We start from the raw sequence: 23,032 nt of genomic DNA, 5'->3' as shown, positions 1-23,032 counted from the left end.
AACCTGTATATCTATTTCCTGAAGTTTTTTAACTGATATAAAAGTTCCAAAAATACACATATGAAATAAATATGTTTGTATATTTCTTAAGGGGAGAATGCCGCATCATTTCTAAACGGTCTAAACACAACGGTGAGGACAGCAGCAAAATATTTTGGTCCGTCATATTTAATTTTTCATATTGTGTAAATTAGTTTATAATATAAACATCGTGAAAACAATAGCATAAGGAATAATTGAAAACCACAAACACTTAGTTAAATACTTTATTTACAAAAATAACAAAATAAGTGTTATTAGCATTGCAAGTTTTCTATACTCTACCTCGAATCCATTACAGCTACCGGCTTTTAAATATGGTACTGAACTTTTAACTTGTTACAAAAGAAATGATCCTGTTATAAAATGTGATGTTTGCATCAATTGTCCTGACTTTAATGTGTCTATTTCACAATGTATTTGCGTAGATTTTCCTGTGATATATCTTGTACAACGTACGTATCATAAACATCTTGCAACATGAATAACAGTTACGGCATTGTTGTTTGAAAAAAAAATCAGGCGATTACATGATTTATGTACAATGGTTTTTATAAGCATCATCGATATTTAAAAGTAACAAAATGAGATTAATTGTATATTGTATCATAGTTTTAGGACATTTCTGTTGAAAATGTGTCGTATACATAAACATGCACAGTGCGTTAACTGGAGTGTAGGTATTAGTTACCCCATTGATTGGCTCATTTTTGCCGGGATTTACTAATTGTGACGGCAGAGAAAGGGAAAGCGATACAAATATCATATTTAGATGCTCGTTCATTGGTTACTTTTTTCTGGGGTTTCATATTGTGACAACAGGGAACGTGCTTTTATGTTTGACTATAATACTAAAGAGAAAGAACATCAAAACACTTGGCAACCTGATTTACCATTCGGGGGCTATGCCCCCTCGCACAAATCATATGTGCCTCATGTTTCGATGCTATTACTATTTACATAGTAGGAGTCAATCTACAAGGACTCAAATGATTTGCATATACGTATTCTCGAAGAGTTACTCGCAGAAATTCAACTCATTTTCAATAAAAAAAGACTACGCTTGCTTGAAGAATAGATTTTCTGTCACGAGACCATTGAAATATGTTCATAGTTCGGATCTTCATCATTTAAGGCAACCAAAAACATCTAACAACTGCGTCCAGGGAATGGGGGCAACTATTGCCACCAATAGGAAATTCTCTGTCACAAACAAATAAGTCTGATTCGGTTCCTTTGCAATATAGATTTGACAACCAGATTTGACCAGATCCTGGAAGTTGTTCGTCTGCATATACACCACTTGCAAATCCTGCCGCTTTACATGCTACGTTCCCATCCTCATGACTGAACGAGTATCTGCATACTGTACCCCAGATATTGTTATACCTAACTTCAATGCGACCAACGACATCGATATCCGAAACTACCGCGTCCACAATACGGCTATTTTTATTGTCGCAATGGACACTTACCCTACTGTGTTTGATGGCACTGATATTGAAACATTTATTGTCATTATCATCATCTTCATCCGGTTTGTTTGTATTAACTAAGGTGAAACAGCCAGCTTTGACCTTCTTTTCAAAATCTGATTGAGGTAATGCTGACAGTCGTTCGGTTATATTGGATTGATGTTTTAGAACTTCCGTCAAATCTGATTCAACCTTCATTAAAGTATCCCTATACTCAGTTGATGATATTCCCGCCGTTGCACCGTTTTGGTCATTTTCTGCGCATGAAGATAGTTTTTCCATTTTAAGTTTCAAATCATCACTAAGCTCACATTTCACTTGAGACATATCTCCGCTGGTACCATGTTTAGGTTTTGTCGTAGAATCATTGGCATGCTTTACAGTCGATAACGTTTTGTGAATAAGGTCAGACATACTTTTGAACTGTTCTTTTATATTCTGGATGCCTCCGTTAACAGCTCTAATACCTTCGGCATTATCCCTTATGCCTTCTTTCATCATAAGCATATCCTGAAAAACATGAACACAAAATGCCTCTGTCCTGAATTTGCTATATATATTTTGACATTAGATAAATGATCCACCATACATCATTACACAACAAATTTATAAGCCTTAATTATTGGATTTTCAGAGAGGTAGAATTTCCTATGGGTTTCCTATGTCAAACAATGTCAAATCAATCACCCTGGGCGGGATCAATTTTGATTCAGGGGTTATAATTTGAACAAACTTTGTAAAGTAGCGAAAGGAGATAATACACACTAAATTCTAAAGTCTAAGGTCATGAGCTGTTGGAGACGATTTTAATAGATTGCAATTCTAAATTCATTGTTTTTCATTTGAACAAAGTTTGTGGATCTTCACGCAAGAAATATTTCTATCATGATTCATCAAGATTGAATTTTTTTGTTTCAATGGAAATGTCATTTGAGTGAACTGTGGACGGAGAGACAGAGATGACGAACAAACAAATAACATAAAAAGCTCACGTTACCACTCCGTGACAAGTGAGCTTAATGAGCAATAAACGCAACAGATACCCAGCTGCAAGTCTTGCACAAATTCTTTTGCACAATCAGAAAATGAGGTTTAACCAGCACATCACAATATACTTTTGATAATTAAGTTTGAGATAATTTCTGTTTAGATACAAGTATTTCTTCTTGCTTCTTCTGTAAAGCTTTGTATCCACAGTTTCGATATAATGCTCCTTTTATGATTAAAATATACGTGAATATTTAAAATAACTAAAAAAGACATTTAATATGCAATATGTTATTACACATTTAAACCGCATAGATTTAAAATAAACAATCAGCATTTCCTTGAATATTTATAATAGGGGTCTAAGACATAAGAGCTAAGCTAAAATGTTTTACCTGTACTGTCATTGCTTGTTGCTGCTGTTTAAGATCCCCAGGACTTATCTTGGAACATGAAACAAATACAAAGCACAGCTTCAAGATGAGAATGTTTGAAAATTCCATTGTTGAGAACTCCTGTTAATTCTTGTGTACTTCAACTGTAACATAACATGAAGATTTAAATACGTTTTAATACTCACATTGTCATTGATAAATGATATTCTCTCTGGCGGTGCAAAGGCTTACTCACATGTCAATATGTAATGACATAATTATTCAACTTATGTAAAAATGTAAGTCAACACAAACCTATATAACTACATGTATACTAATTTGTTCTCGACCATAATTAGTTAAGAAGATAGAAATGTCTACAGACTGGCGATGTCAAATAATGGACAACATACATGCCCTTCCGTGATGGTTAGACTGTCGACAGTGTTTATTCACATTTATCATTTGCCTGCCTTCGTTTAACTTGAATAATATTGGAAAATGTTATGTTAAGTTTTACTCATTGCATGCTGAGATTAATGCTGATATTAATCTACTAAAATGTTTAAAATTCCATGGAAATTGGATTAAATTTAAAATGCCTAGTAGCTGACATAACGTTAATTCTTTCGCCGTCTTGTGAAGTACCAAGCTATTTGGAACTACTCTCAGCAGACTAAAGGTTTTAAACGATTAATCATGTAATAATTAGTACATAAATCAGGATCACTGCTAAGTGGGATATGGGCATACTTCTGGGAAAACAACTGGTGTCTAACCGCAATCATAAAGCATTCAATTTTCAATCTGTGCTCTTACTAGATAGAATTCATGTTTTAAGGGCAATGGATTTGAATCAAATGCCTTATTCAGTCTGCGACACCATCTAGTCTTACAATATAAGGTTGAATTGTAATTAAAGAAAGCAAAAACTACTTTTAATACATTCCAAAAATACTGTTGATTTTGAGTGTTTTCGTCAAACAGATGTTGTAGTACATTATTTAGTGCATTACTGGACTTGTTTGGGGTCAGTACATAGCTTACCTGTGTATTGTACTCAACAATGTAAATTTACCTGATGATAATGGATAACGTACACAATTTAAATAACTTTTAACACATTTTAATGGGGACTTTTCTACCCCATATTTAGTTGTTTTCGTACGACGAAGTAATAATACTATGAAAATAAGTTTAAAATAAAAAGGTTTTTATGTAGTTCATTCTATCCATTCTATTCATTGGAATTATCGTTCAATAAAATTCTTTTTGTAAAATTATTTTCTTTCAAAAACGACCTTCAAATGTCTTTGGATTGTAGGTTGTTATGATCATATATAGTATCAAGTTATAATCTAAAACGACGGCGCAATATATTTTATTATGCTTACAAATTGTGTGCAGATCTGACAGATCATCCATTAAGATCCTAGTTATTTTGAATAGAGTCTGTATGGCGTAATCTAAAATGATTCAGCGGGTATCAATTTTGAATAAGTTGATCTCATTTCAGAATTTGTTTTGCAAACATGCATCAAATATTGGGTAACAATTTGTATGTGTTTATCGACCGACATATTGATTGAAATTATTCACAGAACGAGGTTAATATTCTGATTTAACGTAACACTAATAAATGCCAAGTTTATGTCGATCAAAACAATTAATTGAACCTCTTATGAACCTTTAATTAGAAACCGTTTATTTTGATTAAGTACAAACAACATTTGACCCCTCACCTCCACCACAAAACACCGAACGAATTTTTAAATACGGCAAAATAAGCATAAATTCAAATGACAATTTATAAAAATGATGATTATCATTGCAAATCGTTCCGAAAAAAATACATAATTACTTGATCAAAAATTACAAAAAGAATTTTTTTTCAAAACCGATCATCAACATTACATAGTCTATTGATTCAATGTGGCAAAACGTTTTCCACACCAATTACAACACTATAACCTTCCATTAGAAAAGAGAAAATAGTGTTCCCTGGAGAAAATCCGAAACGGAAACATTGAAAATGTTGCAGGATTAGTTTGATTAAGGCTGTTTATGGACGGTACTGTCAAGTGCAAATTGCCACGTCCCCTAGCACCGGCTTATAAGCAGAATTCAACATTGAAACATGAAAATGGTTAAATTTTGAATTTAGAAATCCGCAAAAATAATCATCTGGCGGTTATCATATATCACTTAACCGGTAACTATTCATTCTAGAACAAACAAAACAAGTTGTCCATGTCATTAAGTTGTTTACTGATATTTTTGTTTTCAAACCACAAATCGTATCAGATATTTTTTTATCCAAAAAAAATGTTTGAAAGCCTTCAGTGGACAGTAATTTCTTAGATTATTCGTGACAGAAGTTATACATAGGTGTGCCAATCTTATCTCGTTAACAATTTTGTCATTAATATTTGTATATATCAAAAAGAGTTTTATCTACTTTCCTTTTAATCTGATATTTTATTATTCTCTTTAATCTTTGGTATAAAAGATACACTTGTTGATACGTGAAATACATTGTCTTTTAACCGAAAAAATATTTCGTAATTACGAATTAATATTTCGTAAAAATGAATTAGTAATTCGTAATTACGAATTAATATTTTGTAATTACGAATTAAGTTCGAGAAAAAGTGTGGAAAATGTCACCTTAGGGGCTCCGTAGAAAAGAAATAATATTGCACTTTGTACAGCATATGGTTATTGAAATTAGAATGTAAACCTAACTGTTGCAGTACATGGTTTGAGCTGCTTTTGTCAAGTTTGGTGAGTTAATATTGTTTTGAACAACATGATATAGATGCACATTGATGAACAGTTGCAATACTCATGCATTCAATATTGAAGTAAACAAAGAGGGAAGTCTTTCTACCTGTCTATCTTAACTCTCATCTTAATATCTCTTTCAAAGCCTTGCAGACAGGACAGTAAAGACGTTACATTTATATTGTGTTGAAACTTGTTTATGTGTGCATTTTTCGTTGTTGAATTGTATTGCAGTGAACAATTGTTTGAATTATAGCACGATGTAATTAATTTGAAAGTTTACATAGCTTCTCTATAGCATGGCTAGAACAGGAAATTGTGAAATGTGGTAATTTAAAGAATGCTATTGTACTTTTCATCCCACAACCCAAGTCATGCCTCACTGTTTTTATAAAGGCGATTCTGAATGATCTAGAGTGGAAATGCCCTCGACTAAAACATATTATATTGACGATGATAATGACGATATAAGAGAATAGTAAATATGGAAAATAACGTTATACAAAACGAACTCAAAAGCAAACAACTGAAATGCACCGCCATCCTGCCACTCTTTCATATATAGCTGACATGAACTTTAAATTTTAAAATTAATGATACTAATACTAGCTGGATAGGAAAAAGTGAAAAATCTTAAACTTGCAGAAAAGGGAAACTTTTCTTTAAATTAAGGAAAGGGAAAATACTCAAAACAAGTATATAACACGGTAATAACACGGTAATTTATTGTAAAATATCACAAATTGTTATTTTGGAAACATACATAAAACTAAATATTTTAAATGTATACACATAGGTTAATATTTTATATAGAGTACCAAGTAATTCTATGATTATTCTTTTCTTTTCACAAACATTTTCCTGAAATTTCCATGTCTCAACATAAGTTTTCCAATTGTTCATATTAAAATCGACTTTCTACTACATCTTTAACATTGAATAAAATTTTGTCTTAGTAATTTTCAAGTATGATAAAACTGAATGGAGTTATGTTTTTATTTATTTACAACAGACAATACATGATAATAACATATGTCAACATATCATAGGAGATAGACACTGCACTCTACTTGACTCCAATACAACTAACGGCTTCTTAAAAGGATATTTAACATTGAATAGTCTGCAAAAGAAACAAACATTTCATATCAAAGGAGATTCAACCTGCAACAATTGTTCTTCCAGTTGCTAAGTTTGTTTATCTGTGCATTTGTACGGGTTGTCCTGTTTTGTTCATACGCTGCACTATTTACATCTAGCAGGAAATATTTACTTACAAAACATACAATGTGTGAGCTAAAATCGTTAGCATCAAGCATTTAATAAAAACATTTATGTGTGAAACGTCTACGGGCAGACATGTTTTTAATTCACTTTTAAAATAAACAACTACATTTGTTTCAAGAAAAGCTTCCTTAATTAAAAGTCTTTTGCAATCATTTCACTGTTCATTTCAGATTTTCACGACACATTCATTCCATTGTCTTAAATTATTTAAGGCAACCAAAAACATGTAACAACAGAGTCCATTGAATGGGTGCAACTATGACCGCCAATAGGGAACTCCCTTTCACAATCAAATAAATCTGATTCGGTACCCTTGCAATGAAGATTTGACAGCCAAATCTGACCAGATCCAGGAAGAGTTATGTATGCTCGTACACCTCTAGCAAATCCAGCTGATCTGCATGCTACGTTTCCGTCCTCATGGGAAAATGTCATGTAACATACAGTTCCCCAGAAGTTGTTATATCTAACTTCGATGCGACCAGTGACACCGATTTCCGAAACTACTGCGTCTGCTATACGGCTATTTCTATTGCCGCAATGGAAAGTAACTCTCTTGTCTGGGCGGGCGCTGATATTAAAGCATTTATTGTCATTATCATCTTCTACGTCCGGTTCATTGGTATCCACCAGCTTGAAACAGCCACCCCCGACTTTGTTTTCAGGATCCTTTTGAGGTTTGGGAAATGCTAACAGTTTTTCTGATATTATGGATTGGCCTTTCAGAACTTCATTTAAAACTGATTCAGTCTTCGTTAGAATATCCATATCCCCTACTGACGGTATTTTGTTTGTATCATTTTGGTTATTTTCTGCACAAGAGGCAAGTTTTTCTATGTTTGATTTCAAATCTTCACTTAGCTCACATTTCTTGTGTGGCTCATCTGAACTTGTAACCTCTTTAGATATTGTAGTAGACTCACTGGCTGATAATGTTTCATGAATAAGGTCAGACAGACTTTTGAACTGTTCTTCAATATTCTGAATGCCCTTGGTTATAACTTTGATACCTTCAGCATTATTTCTTATACCTTCTTTCATCATTTCGATATCCTGAAAAACAGATATCGAACACATAATGGCTTTGTCTCAAATTTGTAAGTAAACATCAAAGATAAAATATTTGTGAATTTGCCTATGTTTTTCCAAATTGGACCTCAAATTTTGTTTAAAGTTCAACGTCAATTGTCCATCTGTCTGGGTGAAAGCTAGGCATTTAGGCAATGTTGTGCATTAAGGCTTTAGATTATAGAATGAAGGCATAATTTACAAATTAAAACACAATCCACTCCCTTATTATACTCCGCAGTATCATTCAATATTTCCAACAAACAAAAACAAATAAAAACAACAAAGCATTAAAAAAAATGATAACGATCAGTTATATTATTTTTTTCGACAAGGGAAACCAAAACAAGGAAACTTTTAACTTACAATTATTATTGTAATTATTTATTATTATATTATGATCCTCAATCTCTTAAAGCTATAATTTGTTGTAGAGCAAATGGAAGAATCACCCGGAGCTAAACCAGATTCTTAGCTTTCAGTTAGAAATAAGTCTTGCACAATGACGAAGATTTAACCATTAAATCAATGTCTACTTGGCCTTTGTGTTATGCATCGTTAAAGGTTTAGGTTATTGTTCTTAGTTCGTTACCACGATTCAATTAGAACTTCGACATATTATAAATGTAAAGCGTAAATTAAATATATTAGAAATGTACAAGGTTTAAGAACAAATACGTAACCATTTTGGAATACTGGGATAATAACTTTTTATCTTTAAAAGATTAAATCAGTGATCTAAATTTACATAAGCTTCTTTTTACCTGCTCTGTCACTGTTGGCATTTCCTGTAACTGCTGTTTTAGCTCCAATGGACTAAGCCTGTCACATGACACAAATACAATGCACAGCTGCAGGATGACGATGTTTGCAATGTTCATGGTTGAAACACCTTACAGTTTGTTTGTACTTCAACTGTAACGATGACGTAGATTCTTAAACAATATTCAAAATCATTTACACTCTGCTTACACTATTCAGGATTTTTTGTCAACATAGCAGTGTACGAGGGCTGTCCTAAAAGGCATTTTATTAGTAACAGTGTCTGGCTTAACGAATGGATTCAGAGAAAACATAAATGTTTTGCAATTGGTGGCAATCATTTGAAGAAGATGAATCCTTCACATACACCATGAGCGGGTAAAGAGTTGTTTGACGTCAAGGAACTAAATCCAATTCCGCGAACTTCAAGGAAAACTATAATTTCTTTTCTCGGTCACGATTAGCTTAGACGAGAGGCAATAAATTTTATTAACATAAATCGCATGATTACAAGTGCTTTCAAGTACACATGCCTTTTTGTTATAGCTTAGATGATAAAACTATATGCTTTATGCTATTCGACACCCGCAGCTGTTTCATTTTAATAATGTGAAAAAAACAACAACAAACGTTGGCTTATGTTTATCATTAAGAGTTTTATAGAATATTTGATTTATTAAAATGTGTTCTGCCTATTTCTTTTACTTTATCATTTTTGTTTTTCAGAATTTAATGAAACAACTTCCAGACGGCGTAAAACCCGATATAACGCTCAGACTTTCGGCGTCATTTGTATTACCAAACTGTTTGCAAAAGAGGTGATCGATCTGTTCAAAATAATTAGCCTGGTGGCAAGGATACTGAATGCAGGGACACTGGCATCTGAAATATGATGATACAAATAATACTTTGTAACATCTGGAGTTTAACCGGAAATCATAAATCATTCAAACTTATTGTTTGTACTTATCATATTACTTGGATAATATTTTCCAAGCTCTCAAGTTGGAATTTAAGTAAGTAAATAAAAGTTAGATAATAATGTATTTTACGGATACTGTTGTAAATGTGATAAAGGTGAACATACTCGTATGATAAGCAGGAGGAGAATACAAGGAATCATGCGTCTAAAAATGTCACGTAACCAGCACCACTCGAGGAGTTTGTGGAAATATATCGAATATTGATTATATAGATTAAAATCAAATGAATAGATTATATTTATAACAACTATGATCCATGTCAGTATTTATATATCATATTGTTTGAAATTGTTGATTGACCAAAATATTTTCAGTGCTGTATATGAAATATAATCACCTTCAAAATTTAAAGATATTCTATGCTCAAATTTGATATTATGAAATATTAGTAATTACTACACAGTCTCTTTGTAATTATAAAATAAACATGTTTTACTTCGCACAAAGTAGATATGTTATGTTTAAAATTCTACACAATATAGGTGGTCACAATATGAATATTGGTGTCATTAAAAAACTGGCAATAATGTGTCAATAGCATGTGAACATAAAAGGGTTAATTTACCTAATAAAAGTATGATTAATCAACCTTGATTAATTAAAATGCCACCAAGTACATCAACAAAACAAGTTAAACTTGCTGTGTGTCATCAAGAACACCGAGAAATAGATAATAGTTTGCTAACCCGAACGGTTATAAGTTTTAGATATACATACCTATATTTAGGTATATTTTACACGTTATTAAATGCAACCAAAGAACATCCAGCATTTGCGCGATGAGACATTGCATTTCTTACAAGCTATAAAGTTCGTATCAAAATGATGTAAATGCATCAGAAAAATCTGCTGCTGCTGCGATTTGATTTCTCGTGACTACCCGTTTACAAACCAAGTAACAATGAATAGGCAAGTAATAAGGTAGGTGCTCACTTAACCGTAACACACACCGTCTTCAGGAAATCCTCCTTTATGATGACCGTATGACCTATTTTCACATCGAAAACCTATCGGTAATAAATCAGAAACCATTTAGGCCTAAATCAGAAACTATTTCGGTTTTAAGCGCTAATTATCTCGACCGAGCTCCGATCTCGCAATTCATAAAAAAGATGCATGTGTTAACAATGCCTGTTTCGGATAAGTTCTTATGAACTTACTTGTTCCATGTTTATATCTATTTATCTATTTCAATTGTGCTGATAATTCAACATTCCCTTCTGTCGTTGCCAACTTATACAGAGTATAAGCGCAAATAAATGATAAATTGAGAACGGACTATTTTTGTACAAGTTAAATAATAAAACAATAACCTGCCAGACGAAACTACACCGATAAATATTAATTACAGTAGAACCCCTCACCTTGTATAATAAAAAGTGAGTAGCCTTTTGCCAACAGAATAGAGACTGGTTAGCCTATTCATCTGTACATCTAACTTTAAACTCTTATCTTAATATCCTTAAGTTGATATCACAAATTTCTAGAATTAAAGCTGGACATTGAAGACAGTCAGCAAGTTAAAGTGAAATAACACGACAAAGTCACAGCAAATCGCACGGACTTGTAAACAGATAGGATAAACTACCCCGAGCCTAGCTCTCCTTTGTCTGAAGTCAACTTGCCCTTCAAATTGTCTATAGAGAAAAATAATATGAAAGATATGCTCAATCCTTACATAACACAAAATGTGTGTTCCTTTGTCATGAAAAACGTCTTTGACCCTAAACAGTGAGATAAAATTTCGAGCACAATTTAGTGATGCATTTAAATCTTTGACACATAGAAAGAATAGTCCCCAGGGAATATTCTTACTATAATGTAGAAGGAAACTGGCATTAACGACAAAATTACGTAAGAACGCCTGATTTTTGCATGTTTTTGTTGTTTTTTCCCCCAAATATGCATGACTGTGGGCGTCATGTCAAATATTTAACAATAAAGACAATTTGATCCATCTTTACATCGTTATCATAAGGATCAACACAATATACATATTTTTTCTGATTTCTGATAAATGGCATGTGCTTTTACAATGTGCTTTACTTTTTATAATACATATACATGTTAATGTTTACAGCTGTTCAAGCCCTCCCACCAAACTTCTATTAAGGTTGAAAAAATATGTTTTGCAATGGTTATACATATAGAATAAACTTTCTTTTCCCCAGCTTTTCAACAAAAAATTACATAGAGATATTGAGCAAAATGTAAGCTTTTATAGAGATCAAATGGTCTCTAATTTTCATTACAGAAACATAATTGATAAACAAAGAATTCGAACCAGCAAATAAAGACATATGACACAATTTTCTCCTTATTGAAATAAGTCTACAAATAAATAAATAAATAAATAGAAAAAAAAAGAATCAGATAATGTAACTCGGAATAACTCGTCCTGTACACATGGGATTTAAGTGCGTCTTTATGCTTTTGCAGGAAAAAAGCTGCACTAACCCTCAATTAAAAGAACCATTAAATACGATTGAAAATGAATTCTTTTTTAAACAAAAGTATCTCTATAACGTACTATTTACCTGGTAAATATTAATTTTAATATAAGGTAAAAAATATATTCCATTATATAAATAAATACCTGTTTAATATATATCTGCAAAATACAAATTGTTTACTCCTAAACGTTCCGTAACGCTATTACCTGCTTCAGAAAATAAATTGTTCTCCTTAAATGCGCATGCGTCAATCAGTTTAAGAGATGTTTTTCACAACAAACCTTGAACTAAAGCATTCAAGTTTGAAATAGTCGATGTGTTATTTTGGTCTAATAATTTTAGCGAACACTTCCGTTCTTGCAAAGAATAGCAAAAGCAACTAAATCGTATCATGTGGTCGATATTATTTAATTTTACCTGGCCATTGGTTTTATATTTTATGCTTTTGAAATATCTTATTGTGCATATTAATTATATGAAAAAAATCTGGAAGGGTAATAAATATCGTCATTCGAACGTTTCAAAAACATGTACTGACATAGTTACACGAACTTTTATAAGCTTTAGGAATTAATGATAAATGCGTAATGTAAGCGTGAAATATCAAGGTAACCACGCTAAACGTACATTATTTATGCAAATCATGCTAAGTGCGCAACATTTCAGTATACTTGTACAATTCTTCATACACAACGATAGTACTTAATCTATAGGCAAACTCACTAGATATTTATTTTTTAAATTTACATGCTAAGCGTTTAATATGAGGCTATACATGCAAAGCAAACACTATTTAGGTACATCATGCAAAGTGTACACTTTTCAGATTTCAAGCAACTGCACTCGCTTATATACATGCTAAGTGCGCAATATCAAGCTATACATGTCAAGTGTACACTATTTAGGTTCACCATACTAAGCGTTCATTATTTAGGTAATTTTGCTAAATGTACACTATTTAGATATACATGATAAGCGTGCAATATTTAGCTATACAGGCTAAGCGTACAATATTTAGGTACATCATTCAAAGCGTATGATATTTAGCTATACATACGAAGCGTACACTATTAAGGTATACCATGCTTAGCGTTCATTTCTTTCGTATACTTGCCTGGTGAACACTATTAAGATATATGCTTAATGTATAATTCATTTATCCACAAGAAATTATGACTGCCCAAATTATAAAGAACCGGGATGGTAATCTCGTGACAATTGTTTACGTCATCACTTGTATCTTTTAATATTTGAATAATAAACAATTAGCTAGCTCCCGGTGCTATTTACTGAATTCAGTGGTATATGATCTTGGCCTTGTCCCGATAATCTTGCAGAAACTTTCCAATGCGGCAATATTTTGATGAAAATATGTTTCACAATTTCTGCAGGCATATCGGGAAAACTACAAGAGCTAATATGGAAAATATTTTCCATTGGAATAGGAATGCATTTTTTCTGAACACGGATTATGTATAAAATATTAAAAGATACGACGCAGTAATTAACAAAAGCCATTCGCGGGACCCAAATGTTGCTCTAAACAAAGGTAATATGATCACCCTACCTGAAAGAAGTAGATCATATTTTGAACTACCTTCAGCGGATATCAAGGGGGGTTTCCCGAATAATTTACAAGTACGCATTGCTTATTCAGCGGGTATGGAAGGGGGTTTCCTGGATCATTAACAATTAGGTCGTGTTTCAAAACTTGCATTCGTAAGCAGTCACTTTCATGAATAGCTTTACTCGGATGTTTTGATAAAGTATGAGAAACATTTGTTAAATCGTTCTTCTAGATATATATTTGTTTACATGTATTTACATACGCTTCGTTTGCAGCAATAGAAACACATGACATTTTATTATGAATTAAGCAAAAACAAATTGCTAGTTTTGATAGAAAAGAAAATATAGAACATGTTTGCACTATTTACTTTGCAGAAACATAGGACTGTTTGCCACAAAATCAAGAAAACAAAGTTTCAAAACAACGTTTAATGTGCAACAGAACGGTTTAAATGCAATATGGTGACAATGCAAAACGATGACAATTTAAGTTGAAGGTAACGTTACATGAATGCAATTCAACATGATGTAGGCAATACGCGAAGCATAAACTGAAGGAAACGCAGACGAAGTTAATGCAAGATGAAGGGAATACTTTCGCAATGCAACATGAAACTAAATTACCATATTGGTCAGTCAAGTAACATGATGATTATGTTAGATAGCCGTAACGACAGACAATGGTCATTTAACAAGGAGATAAATGCAATATCATTATAATGCTAAGAGGATCAGATGAAAACGGTGCCCTTAAATATTATAAATGTAAAGCAACAATATCATAATTATATTCTCCCGGCACAAATTAGTATAAAAAAACAACATATGATCATTTAATATCCCAATACTTAGTACGGGTACATGAACGATGATTTTAAGCTATTATCAAAACTTTACAATATGTAAAACACATGTATACAATGTACAATAATATTATCTGGTGCTGAATTTTATCAAACTGAGCAATGCACATTAGCTGGGGAAGGATTTGTCATGAAAATCATACAAGAAAAAATATTTCTTAAAAAATATCAACTCACATTGTGAACATGTGCTTGCAAAAAATCTTAAATTCCTTGCAAATGCTTAATAAATGTCTATTAAGACATAAACGTTTCATTTATTAGCATAAAAATTTATTTTTACTAGAAATCTGTCAAAGAGAATTAAAGTATACATGGTATCATGAGGATTCAATTTGTAGGCATATGTAAAATGTGATTAAAGTACGAAAACTGTGATTTGTGGTAAATTATCTTCATGAAAGTGTTAAGCCAAAGGTAAATTTGTTTAACGTTCAGAAGTATAGCTGTTTTGTTTAAGTATATATGTGTAATGTACATTGTAAATATCATACTTTGTATGCTTGACTAGGATATTTCATCCCTTAACAAGCCGACGTATAAGTGACCCAGGGTAAGATCAAAAGTGTATAATTTTTCGGTTGTCTTGTTTATTGTTACATGTCAATTGTGATGACACTGTTTGTGTCCCTGCTTTTTATTTGTAGTTAACGGAAAGTATCCTCTTTCCAATCGTTTTTCTAGTTTTGCCTTCTCTTTTTCATCCTTTCCCTTGTTCTTCAAATTTTGCCTACCTTCCTGCATTTTTATGTCGCAAGGAGATCCATATTGTTTTTCAATTTATGTACGTTCACCTGAATTCAGCAGTTCTTAGCACAACTATCTACAAAATTTCTTTATTCATCATCATCACCATCACCACCACCACCATCACCATCAGAATTATTAATCTTATTATGTAATCATTAATGACCTTGATTGTACTATATTTTTGAAGGCCATCTAAAATGATCTCAGAGGCTCATCTTTTACAAACATCATTGTAACTATTCAAATATGCATGTTTATTGACTCTAACCAACACTTGCAAGACAGAAACCATAGAGTGCCATATTCAAGAATTCCATCAGTCCATTGTATGGTCCATTAAGAGCTTTTCAATTCATAAACAAATGTTTCCTCAAGAAGAATAAAAGAAATTGATTTCTGAGGCGTATACGCATATATACTAATTTAAAGCTTTATTGTTAAACACGTTAGATCATTTTAGTCACTTGAGGGTCTGCTCGTTAGAAATAAGAAGTACTTATGTACAAGGTAGTACGAGGAATCATTACTTTGACACGGCTATGCTTCTTATGTGTCTATTTTACCAGCATTCGTTTTTCCAAGGGGAAAAATAAGCTTAAAAACAATTATCAATTACTATACTAATATAGGTCGGAATTGAATAAAAACATAAATTATTCCTAAACAATACTTGTTTCATGTGAAAAAAAACTCAACTAGATATGTCATGGTTATTCAAATTTGGCAAACATGCAAAGAGTGTGCGCAACATTAAATGTTAAATTTTAAAGTATATACGAGGAGTGTTCAAATATGAATGCAACTGGGTCAATTTTCAGAAGTGCTTAACAAATAGTGCCAAAATATTTACGTCAATCCTTCAAAATATTCACCACCATGTGATATACAAAGCTTTTGTCTTTTAATCCATTTTTAAATGCGTTTTTATAATCTTTTCGATGTATACTGTTCAGACACTGGAAAATAGCCAAACCGAGATTTTTTTCGCGTTTGATGTTTTCTTCCAGCAAGGTGTTTTTGGAGCCTAGGCAATAGGAAAAAGTCACAAGGGACACTTTCTGGCTAATAAGGACGGTGAGGAAGCTTTAAAAGCTTTTCCTGTTTCAGATATTCTCGTACAATGACCGCTTTGTGTGACGAAGCATTGTCATGCAAAAACCCGACACTAAGGAGACCAGGTGCTGGTCGACGGTTTTTGAAATATTTCTTTAATTTATGAAGGACCTTGCCTTTGTAAAACTTGGCATTTACAGATTAACCCCTATTGTACGGTAATTTGAATAGCAGGACCCTGACTGTTAAAGACAATTACATACATGCCATTTTTGACGCTCATTGTGCGTTTTGATATGCAAGGTCTTGACTTTCTTTGGTTGCCCATATTTTGTGATGTATCTTTCGCTTTGGCTCATAGAAGGGAACCCACGTCTCATCGCCAGTGATTATGTTTGCGACAGATCGAATGTCGTGTTTAGGGAACTGTTTAATCAATTGTTCGAGTAAGCTTTTGCTCTTTTGTAAGGAGATGGGATATCCATCTGGCACTTATCCTTCTGATATTCTATTACACGTCTGAAAATTGCAAGAGCGGCTCCTACAGATATACCAACGCATTTAGCTTCATATCTAATTGTAAATCTTGCATCAGTAGCAATATAAAATCGTTCACTCTTCCAAACATTTTTGGCGAATATGCATTTTTCAGAATGCATGCATTAGATGCATCCTTTTACTGAATCCACACCACTTTTAGATTTCTTACACCATCGTATGACAGATAAAAAAGAGCTCATTGTTCCCATAAACACGACATATTTTATTAAATATGTATTTCGCCTGTATACCAAGAATACAGCGGTTCTTGATATAGGACTATATTTGGTTAGTGAAAGGAGACCTTTTCCAAACCATTTTAGCTTTACTTTTTACGAGTAGAAAACGTTTATCGAGCTACTGTTAAAGCTAGACTGAACTGAATTACACTTATATCAATCGAGAGCTTACACAACCATTTACAAAAACAAGTTTTTAAGTTTTTGACAGTTTAAGTCAGTTCTCAAATGTTTACCATTTTTATTTTTGACAAACAAATCTGTTACTGTCTCTGAAATTGAATTGAATTAGTTTGCCAGTTTGGTAAATTTTTATTCATATCCAGGTTAGAGAAAACAATCACACATATAAAACTAAAGATAAAATGGATGAAATAGCAGTATACATTTGACATTGCAGTCTAATTAAGAAGGGTCACATTTTACGCTACAGTATCATATTATTTACAGGTTGGTAAAAAACAGACTCATTCAGGCATTTAATGTACGAGTATAAATGTTTTATGTTATCAAAAAAAATAATAAAAAAATAAAAAATGAATCAATAAAATAATTTTTTTTTAAAAAAAATTGGGAAACCTGAAACTCATGGCAATTTTGCTTTCATATATACAATTTAAAAACAATACGCCAAAACTTCACAATATTTAAAATAAACGGTTGACACATATCAGAAAGACCATGTGCACTTAACTATTTACGGACAAACACTGATTGCAATTGAAAACTCTATTGTCTGGGTGGGCGCCTTTTGTAAGCATTTATTTCATAATCACACTCCATATCAGTGTCATTAGTGTTAAAGGGTATTAAGTCGTAGAGTTATATAGCACATTTTCCCATACAATTAAGAAACGGTACAATTCTGTTGTTTCAAAACTAGTATGTCAAATTTTGAAAGTATTGTAATGGCTTTGTTATTAAGCACATGTAAATAATGCATGTAAACAGAATAAACTATTAAGTAACAAAATTTTGTGCCACTATTTATGTAGTGTTTCAACAGACAATCAATGGTTTTGTGTATGTACCATTCTCTCTGAAGGAAATGCATAAACCTGTTTTATTCAAACAAATTTTGTGAAATTGTTATTTACCGGAATTCAAACAATAATTTGTAAAATATTGGCAACAGATATATAACTTTAACTATGGTGAAACAGCCAGCTGCGGACTTGACGGACTCGCTTTCTTGTTGGGTCAATGCTGATATTCTTCCAGATATCATGGATTGGTCTTTGACAACATTTTTCAAAAGCAATTGAATCTTATTAAGCATATGCCTGTATTCAACTGACGGTATTCCCGTCGTATCACCTTCGCGACCATCTGCACAGGAAATTATTTTGTCTATGTTTACTTTTAACTCTTCACTAAGCTGATATTCCACAGGATGTTCATTTGGGATGGTATCAGCTCCAGGTATTTGATTAGGCCTATAGGCATTTTTGAAAGTTAATAATGTTTTGTGCACAAGGTCAGACATACTTTGTAACTCTTCCTCAATAGTCTTAACGTCTTCGATAATGTTTTTCATGCTTTCAGCATTATTCCTTATATCTTCTTTCATAGTTTTCATATCCTAAAAAATTATATTAAAACAAACGCCGTTGTTAGTAAACAAAAAAGTTGCAATAATTGAGAAATTACCAAATTTTCAAAATTCAACATTGACACTAAGAAGGTACATTTAAATAACATTGTGCAATTAGTCAATTTTAGTACCCGGCTTTGATTTACGTTTTTTTCTAAGTATTAAATTTCTATGTTATTTGTAGAACGAAGATATAATGTCGTAGTTTCAATACATTTGCCATTGCTCTTATGCAATTATTAAATGTACGGAATATAAAAGACAGTCTTTAAAGCTGCCATACATCAATATTTACCAGTTGAAACAGTTGTAGTCTTATTTTCTCGAGATAAAGCGAAACAGAGCAAGTGATATGAATTAATTGCTTCTCATCATCACCAACGTCATCATCATCATCATCATCATTTATTATACTCGTATAATGATTATTTTTTTTTAATCATTGTTTTTTGTTTATTATTATTATTATTATCATTGTTATCATTATTACTGCTATTATTATTATTATTAATATCATTATATTATCATTATTATTATTGTTATTATTATAATAATAATAATTATTATTATCATAATTACTATTATTACTACTATTATTATTATTATTATTATTGTTATTATTTACTGATCTAAGGCTTCTTTAGTTAAAATGTTTACCTCAACTGTCAATGTCGCATTTCCTCCTGTTTTGTAAACTCTATCTGAGAGACCTTGACACATGACACAAATAAAAAGCAAAGCTGCAGGATGAGAATATGTGTAGAGTTCATCGCTGAATACACCTTTCAATTGTTTAGTTGTTTTCTACTAAAAAGATGAAGATTCTTATACTACATGTATTTAAAACCATTTACACTCTATCTCGGTCGGTACATTAACTTTATAACTTCATTAGTAAAGCCAAAGACTTAATAGTGCAATAACTTATAACTTCATGAGTAAAGCCTTTTTCAAATTATATATAATTCAAGTTGTTTTTTTTGTCAACAAGGGACTCTATAAATGTTTTATTTCTTTTTTGTCGACCGCAATTAGCAATGCTGAGAGTGAAAAAATAATTATCAATCTGAGATTCATGCTGTTGAGTCTTGTAAAACAAACATGCCATTTTGTGATGTTTTGATTGACAAAAGTATTTATTTTTATGCCATTCATCCTCCATCTTCCTTTTAAATGATTAATGTAAGTTTCCCCAAGATAGCTCTTCTAAATTCATAAATTCCGTCAACTTGTTTAGAAATAAGAAAGAAAATTGCTAAGGCACAATATCTGACATAAAGCTTAGGCATACGGAGTTTGGTGTAGTGTTCGATTGTTTGCAAAATCTATCGTGAACTGATAAATTTTGTTGTAATAAATACAGAAAAGAGGGTCACCTCCAACTGTGATATGAGCATACTTGTAAAACTTATCACTTATTGTACAAAATAGGTGGCATTGTCCAAGCTTTATGATGAAATTGGGATAAATGAATAAATATATAGTAAATATAAAAAAGGTAAACAAAATTATAAAAATACTCATTCCTTTTTAAGGTAATAACTAAGTAAATTATAACCAAAATATATTTTCAAGGTGCAAATTCTGATAGTACCCAATAAAAAAACCAATAAAAAAACACAAAAAAACCCATGACTCTACCCAGTAAAGAGGTCTAAATTCACTTCAAAATAATATTGTACAACAATTCGTCCATATATTTATTTTCAATTATTTTCTTATAGAACCCCGCAAAGACATATGATACAATGCAGCACTGCATGTTTTTGAGGAAATTGACGTCAATGGTATAACATAAAGGTTTATTTATTTTGATCTGCTTAGCGATTGATTTTGAATAGTTGACTTGATTTGAATAGTATTTACATTGCGTGATTTAAATAATTCAGCTGAAATGGAAGGGAATTTTCCAAAATATAAACAAGTAGATCCTATTTCAGAGCTCGTTTTGCAAACATATTATTGCGGCTGGGATAAAGCTTTTATGTCAGCCTGTTATGAATAAATAAATCTGTTCGTCGCGGTCTACTGTGCTTATATAATTATGCAGCGCAAGTATAAGTTGATATAACTGAAAAGTGTATCATATTAAGTTGTCATTGAACAAATCAATTAAATCTAGCAAATGTTTTTGAAAAACTGAAAGATCGCACTGGAAAAATATATAAGTTAAATCACAAATGGCACTTTTTTAAATTTCAGATGTCGTCCTATTTAACGTAGTTTAAAAAGCAATATTTCGAAAAGAACAACCGGTTCTTCCTTTCCTAAATATTTTTTCCATATACGACAAATGAAAAATAAGATAAAAAATGACATTTTATTTTAAAAAAAATAGTAAAAATTTCACTAAAAGGAATATAAAGAACGTTTTGTTGTTAATTGTTTTGCAAAAGCATTGCCTTTCCCGTCGGTCTGTTAAATTTGTTGCTGCCTGACTGCGCTATGATTTCTGAAATAATGTGCGCTATTATATTTTTCATAAGACCGCACTTTACTAAAATATAATGGTAAAAAATTCAACAAGGAATTAAATCATTGTTTGAATACTTAGTAACTAAAATACCCAGTAAAATGCTCTCAAAAGACGGCCTGTATAATGAGCATTTAATAAAAATGTCAATTACATTCACACGCAGAAACACTGTAGTGTCCAACAAAAACTTATTATAAGTGTGCTTTAATATTTGTTAGACCGGTGACGTCATTGAAAACAGCATATGAGCCGCGCCACGACAAAACCAAAGTAATGCGTTTGCGACCAGCATGGATCCAGACCAGTCTGTGTATCCGCGCAGTCTGATCAGGATCCATGCTGTTCGTTTACAAGTAGAGAAACTGATAGCGAACAGCATGGATCCTGATCAGACTGCGCGGATTAAGTTGGTTTTCTCGTGACGCGGCTCATATTATTTAAATGCACTTGACACTTACATTAATGAAGAAGGAACACATTTATTAAAGGTATAAATAAAATTAATTTATCTTACGTTGATTAATACGAAGCAGAATAATTCAACTCATATTCGGAGAGGAATGTTTCAAAATGCAATGTATATGTCCGAAACTGGTTACACAACACTTGTTTTCTTACGTTTTATCCCCTATCATTTAGTCGTAGCAACCATTTAGTCCGAAACCTCAGCTTGGTATATATTCAAATAAACTCAGATAAGCCCTTGCCCAAGATGTACATCAAGTACTGTAACGTAACTTTCAAGCAAAAATTCATTTAATGTAAGGTCATCGATACCTTAAACGGGAGGCAAAATGTCTCATTGTATTTAGCAATGAAAATTATTGCACATATATTTTTACATTAAATGACAAGTCACGTTACGAGGTATACATTAATAGAAAAGAAACAGTAACATTAACTGAAAGATTCTGAGTTGTTGCTGTGGTTGTTGCACGTTTTTGAAAATGCGTGACCCAGGGCGCGACATTATATTTGCAAAAGCGGTTCCAGGGAGTTATGTAACATGTATTATCAACAAGTTATGACAAACGACGTCTAACTCGAACTAGTCAATAGTAACTTTCTACACAATACAGATAACGGAATGCGGCGGAATAGCCGGTTTAGATGTATTATTTGATGAAAGGATAGCAACCGTGCAACTTACTTTCTTGCCTTTACATCACCAGATGCCCTCGAACTTATTAGATTATTCGGACGTGCTTAAATGCGTTGAAATGCATCCTTAAATCATGTAAATAGTGCATTAACCCTCTTTTTATCGGAGTTACAAAATATGGTTGAACACAAGTACGTTAAATCAATAAATTACCTTCTATTATATGCATGAACGTATTCAATATAAAATAAAATAATGAATAAAGTTGTTTTATGAGATAAATACCTGTTAAAATATATATCGACATCGTATAAACTGTTTACTCCTTAACTTCTCGTAATAATATGACAGCGACGGTAAATAAACTGCTACCATAAAATGCGCATGCGTCAATCTATTTTTAGAGATAAAAGCTCATATTCTAGTCAAGTGTCTCTGGGTGGCGGAAGGTTCCCTTTTTGGCGGGTTTTACCTCCAAGTTTGGTTATTTCGATACAAGTGTGTTCATGCCATGTTTGTTATTATGTAACATTTGTCATTTATGGCATTTATTAAATGCCCTATTTCATTCAACCTAAGTGTTGTGTTTTATCTCATACCAAACAAGTAAGTCTTGCAAGTTATATTTGCTTGA

General features: G+C 32.1%; 1 protein-coding gene across 4 annotated transcripts; it reads right to left on the bottom strand.

Moving 5' to 3' along the window:
- Positions 1-252: 252 nt before the first annotated feature.
- LOC132757041 (uncharacterized) lies at positions 253-22,708 on the bottom strand. 4 transcript variants are annotated; one of them, XM_060748222.1, is made up of 3 exons: positions 22,684-22,706; positions 2,897-3,039; positions 253-2,024 (listed from the first exon to the last, which is right to left on the bottom strand). In XM_060748222.1, the coding sequence occupies exons 2-3, from the start codon at positions 3,002-3,004 to the stop codon at positions 1,170-1,172; spliced, it is 963 nt and encodes a 320-aa protein (XP_060604205.1). In that variant the 5' UTR covers positions 3,005-3,039; positions 22,684-22,706; the 3' UTR covers positions 253-1,169. The 4 variants fall into 4 exon arrangements, with proteins under 4 accessions (XP_060604205.1, XP_060604204.1, XP_060604203.1 ...); XM_060748221.1 differs by lacking the exon at positions 22,684-22,706 and adding an exon at positions 12,356-12,525; XM_060748220.1 differs by lacking the exons at positions 253-2,024; positions 2,897-3,039 and adding exons at positions 6,360-7,999; positions 8,779-8,929 and having other exon boundaries at positions 22,684-22,708.
- Between the last annotated feature and the right edge of the window lie 324 nt (positions 22,709-23,032).

This window comes from Ruditapes philippinarum, unplaced genomic scaffold, assembly GCF_026571515.1.
Source record: "Ruditapes philippinarum isolate M1 unplaced genomic scaffold, ASM2657151v2 ctg8019_1_1_1_1, whole genome shotgun sequence".
NCBI classification, from domain to species: Eukaryota; Metazoa; Mollusca; class Bivalvia; order Venerida; family Veneridae; genus Ruditapes; species Ruditapes philippinarum.
Note: the sequence above shows the minus strand (reverse complement) of the source record. Positions and strands in the feature narration are given on the sequence as shown.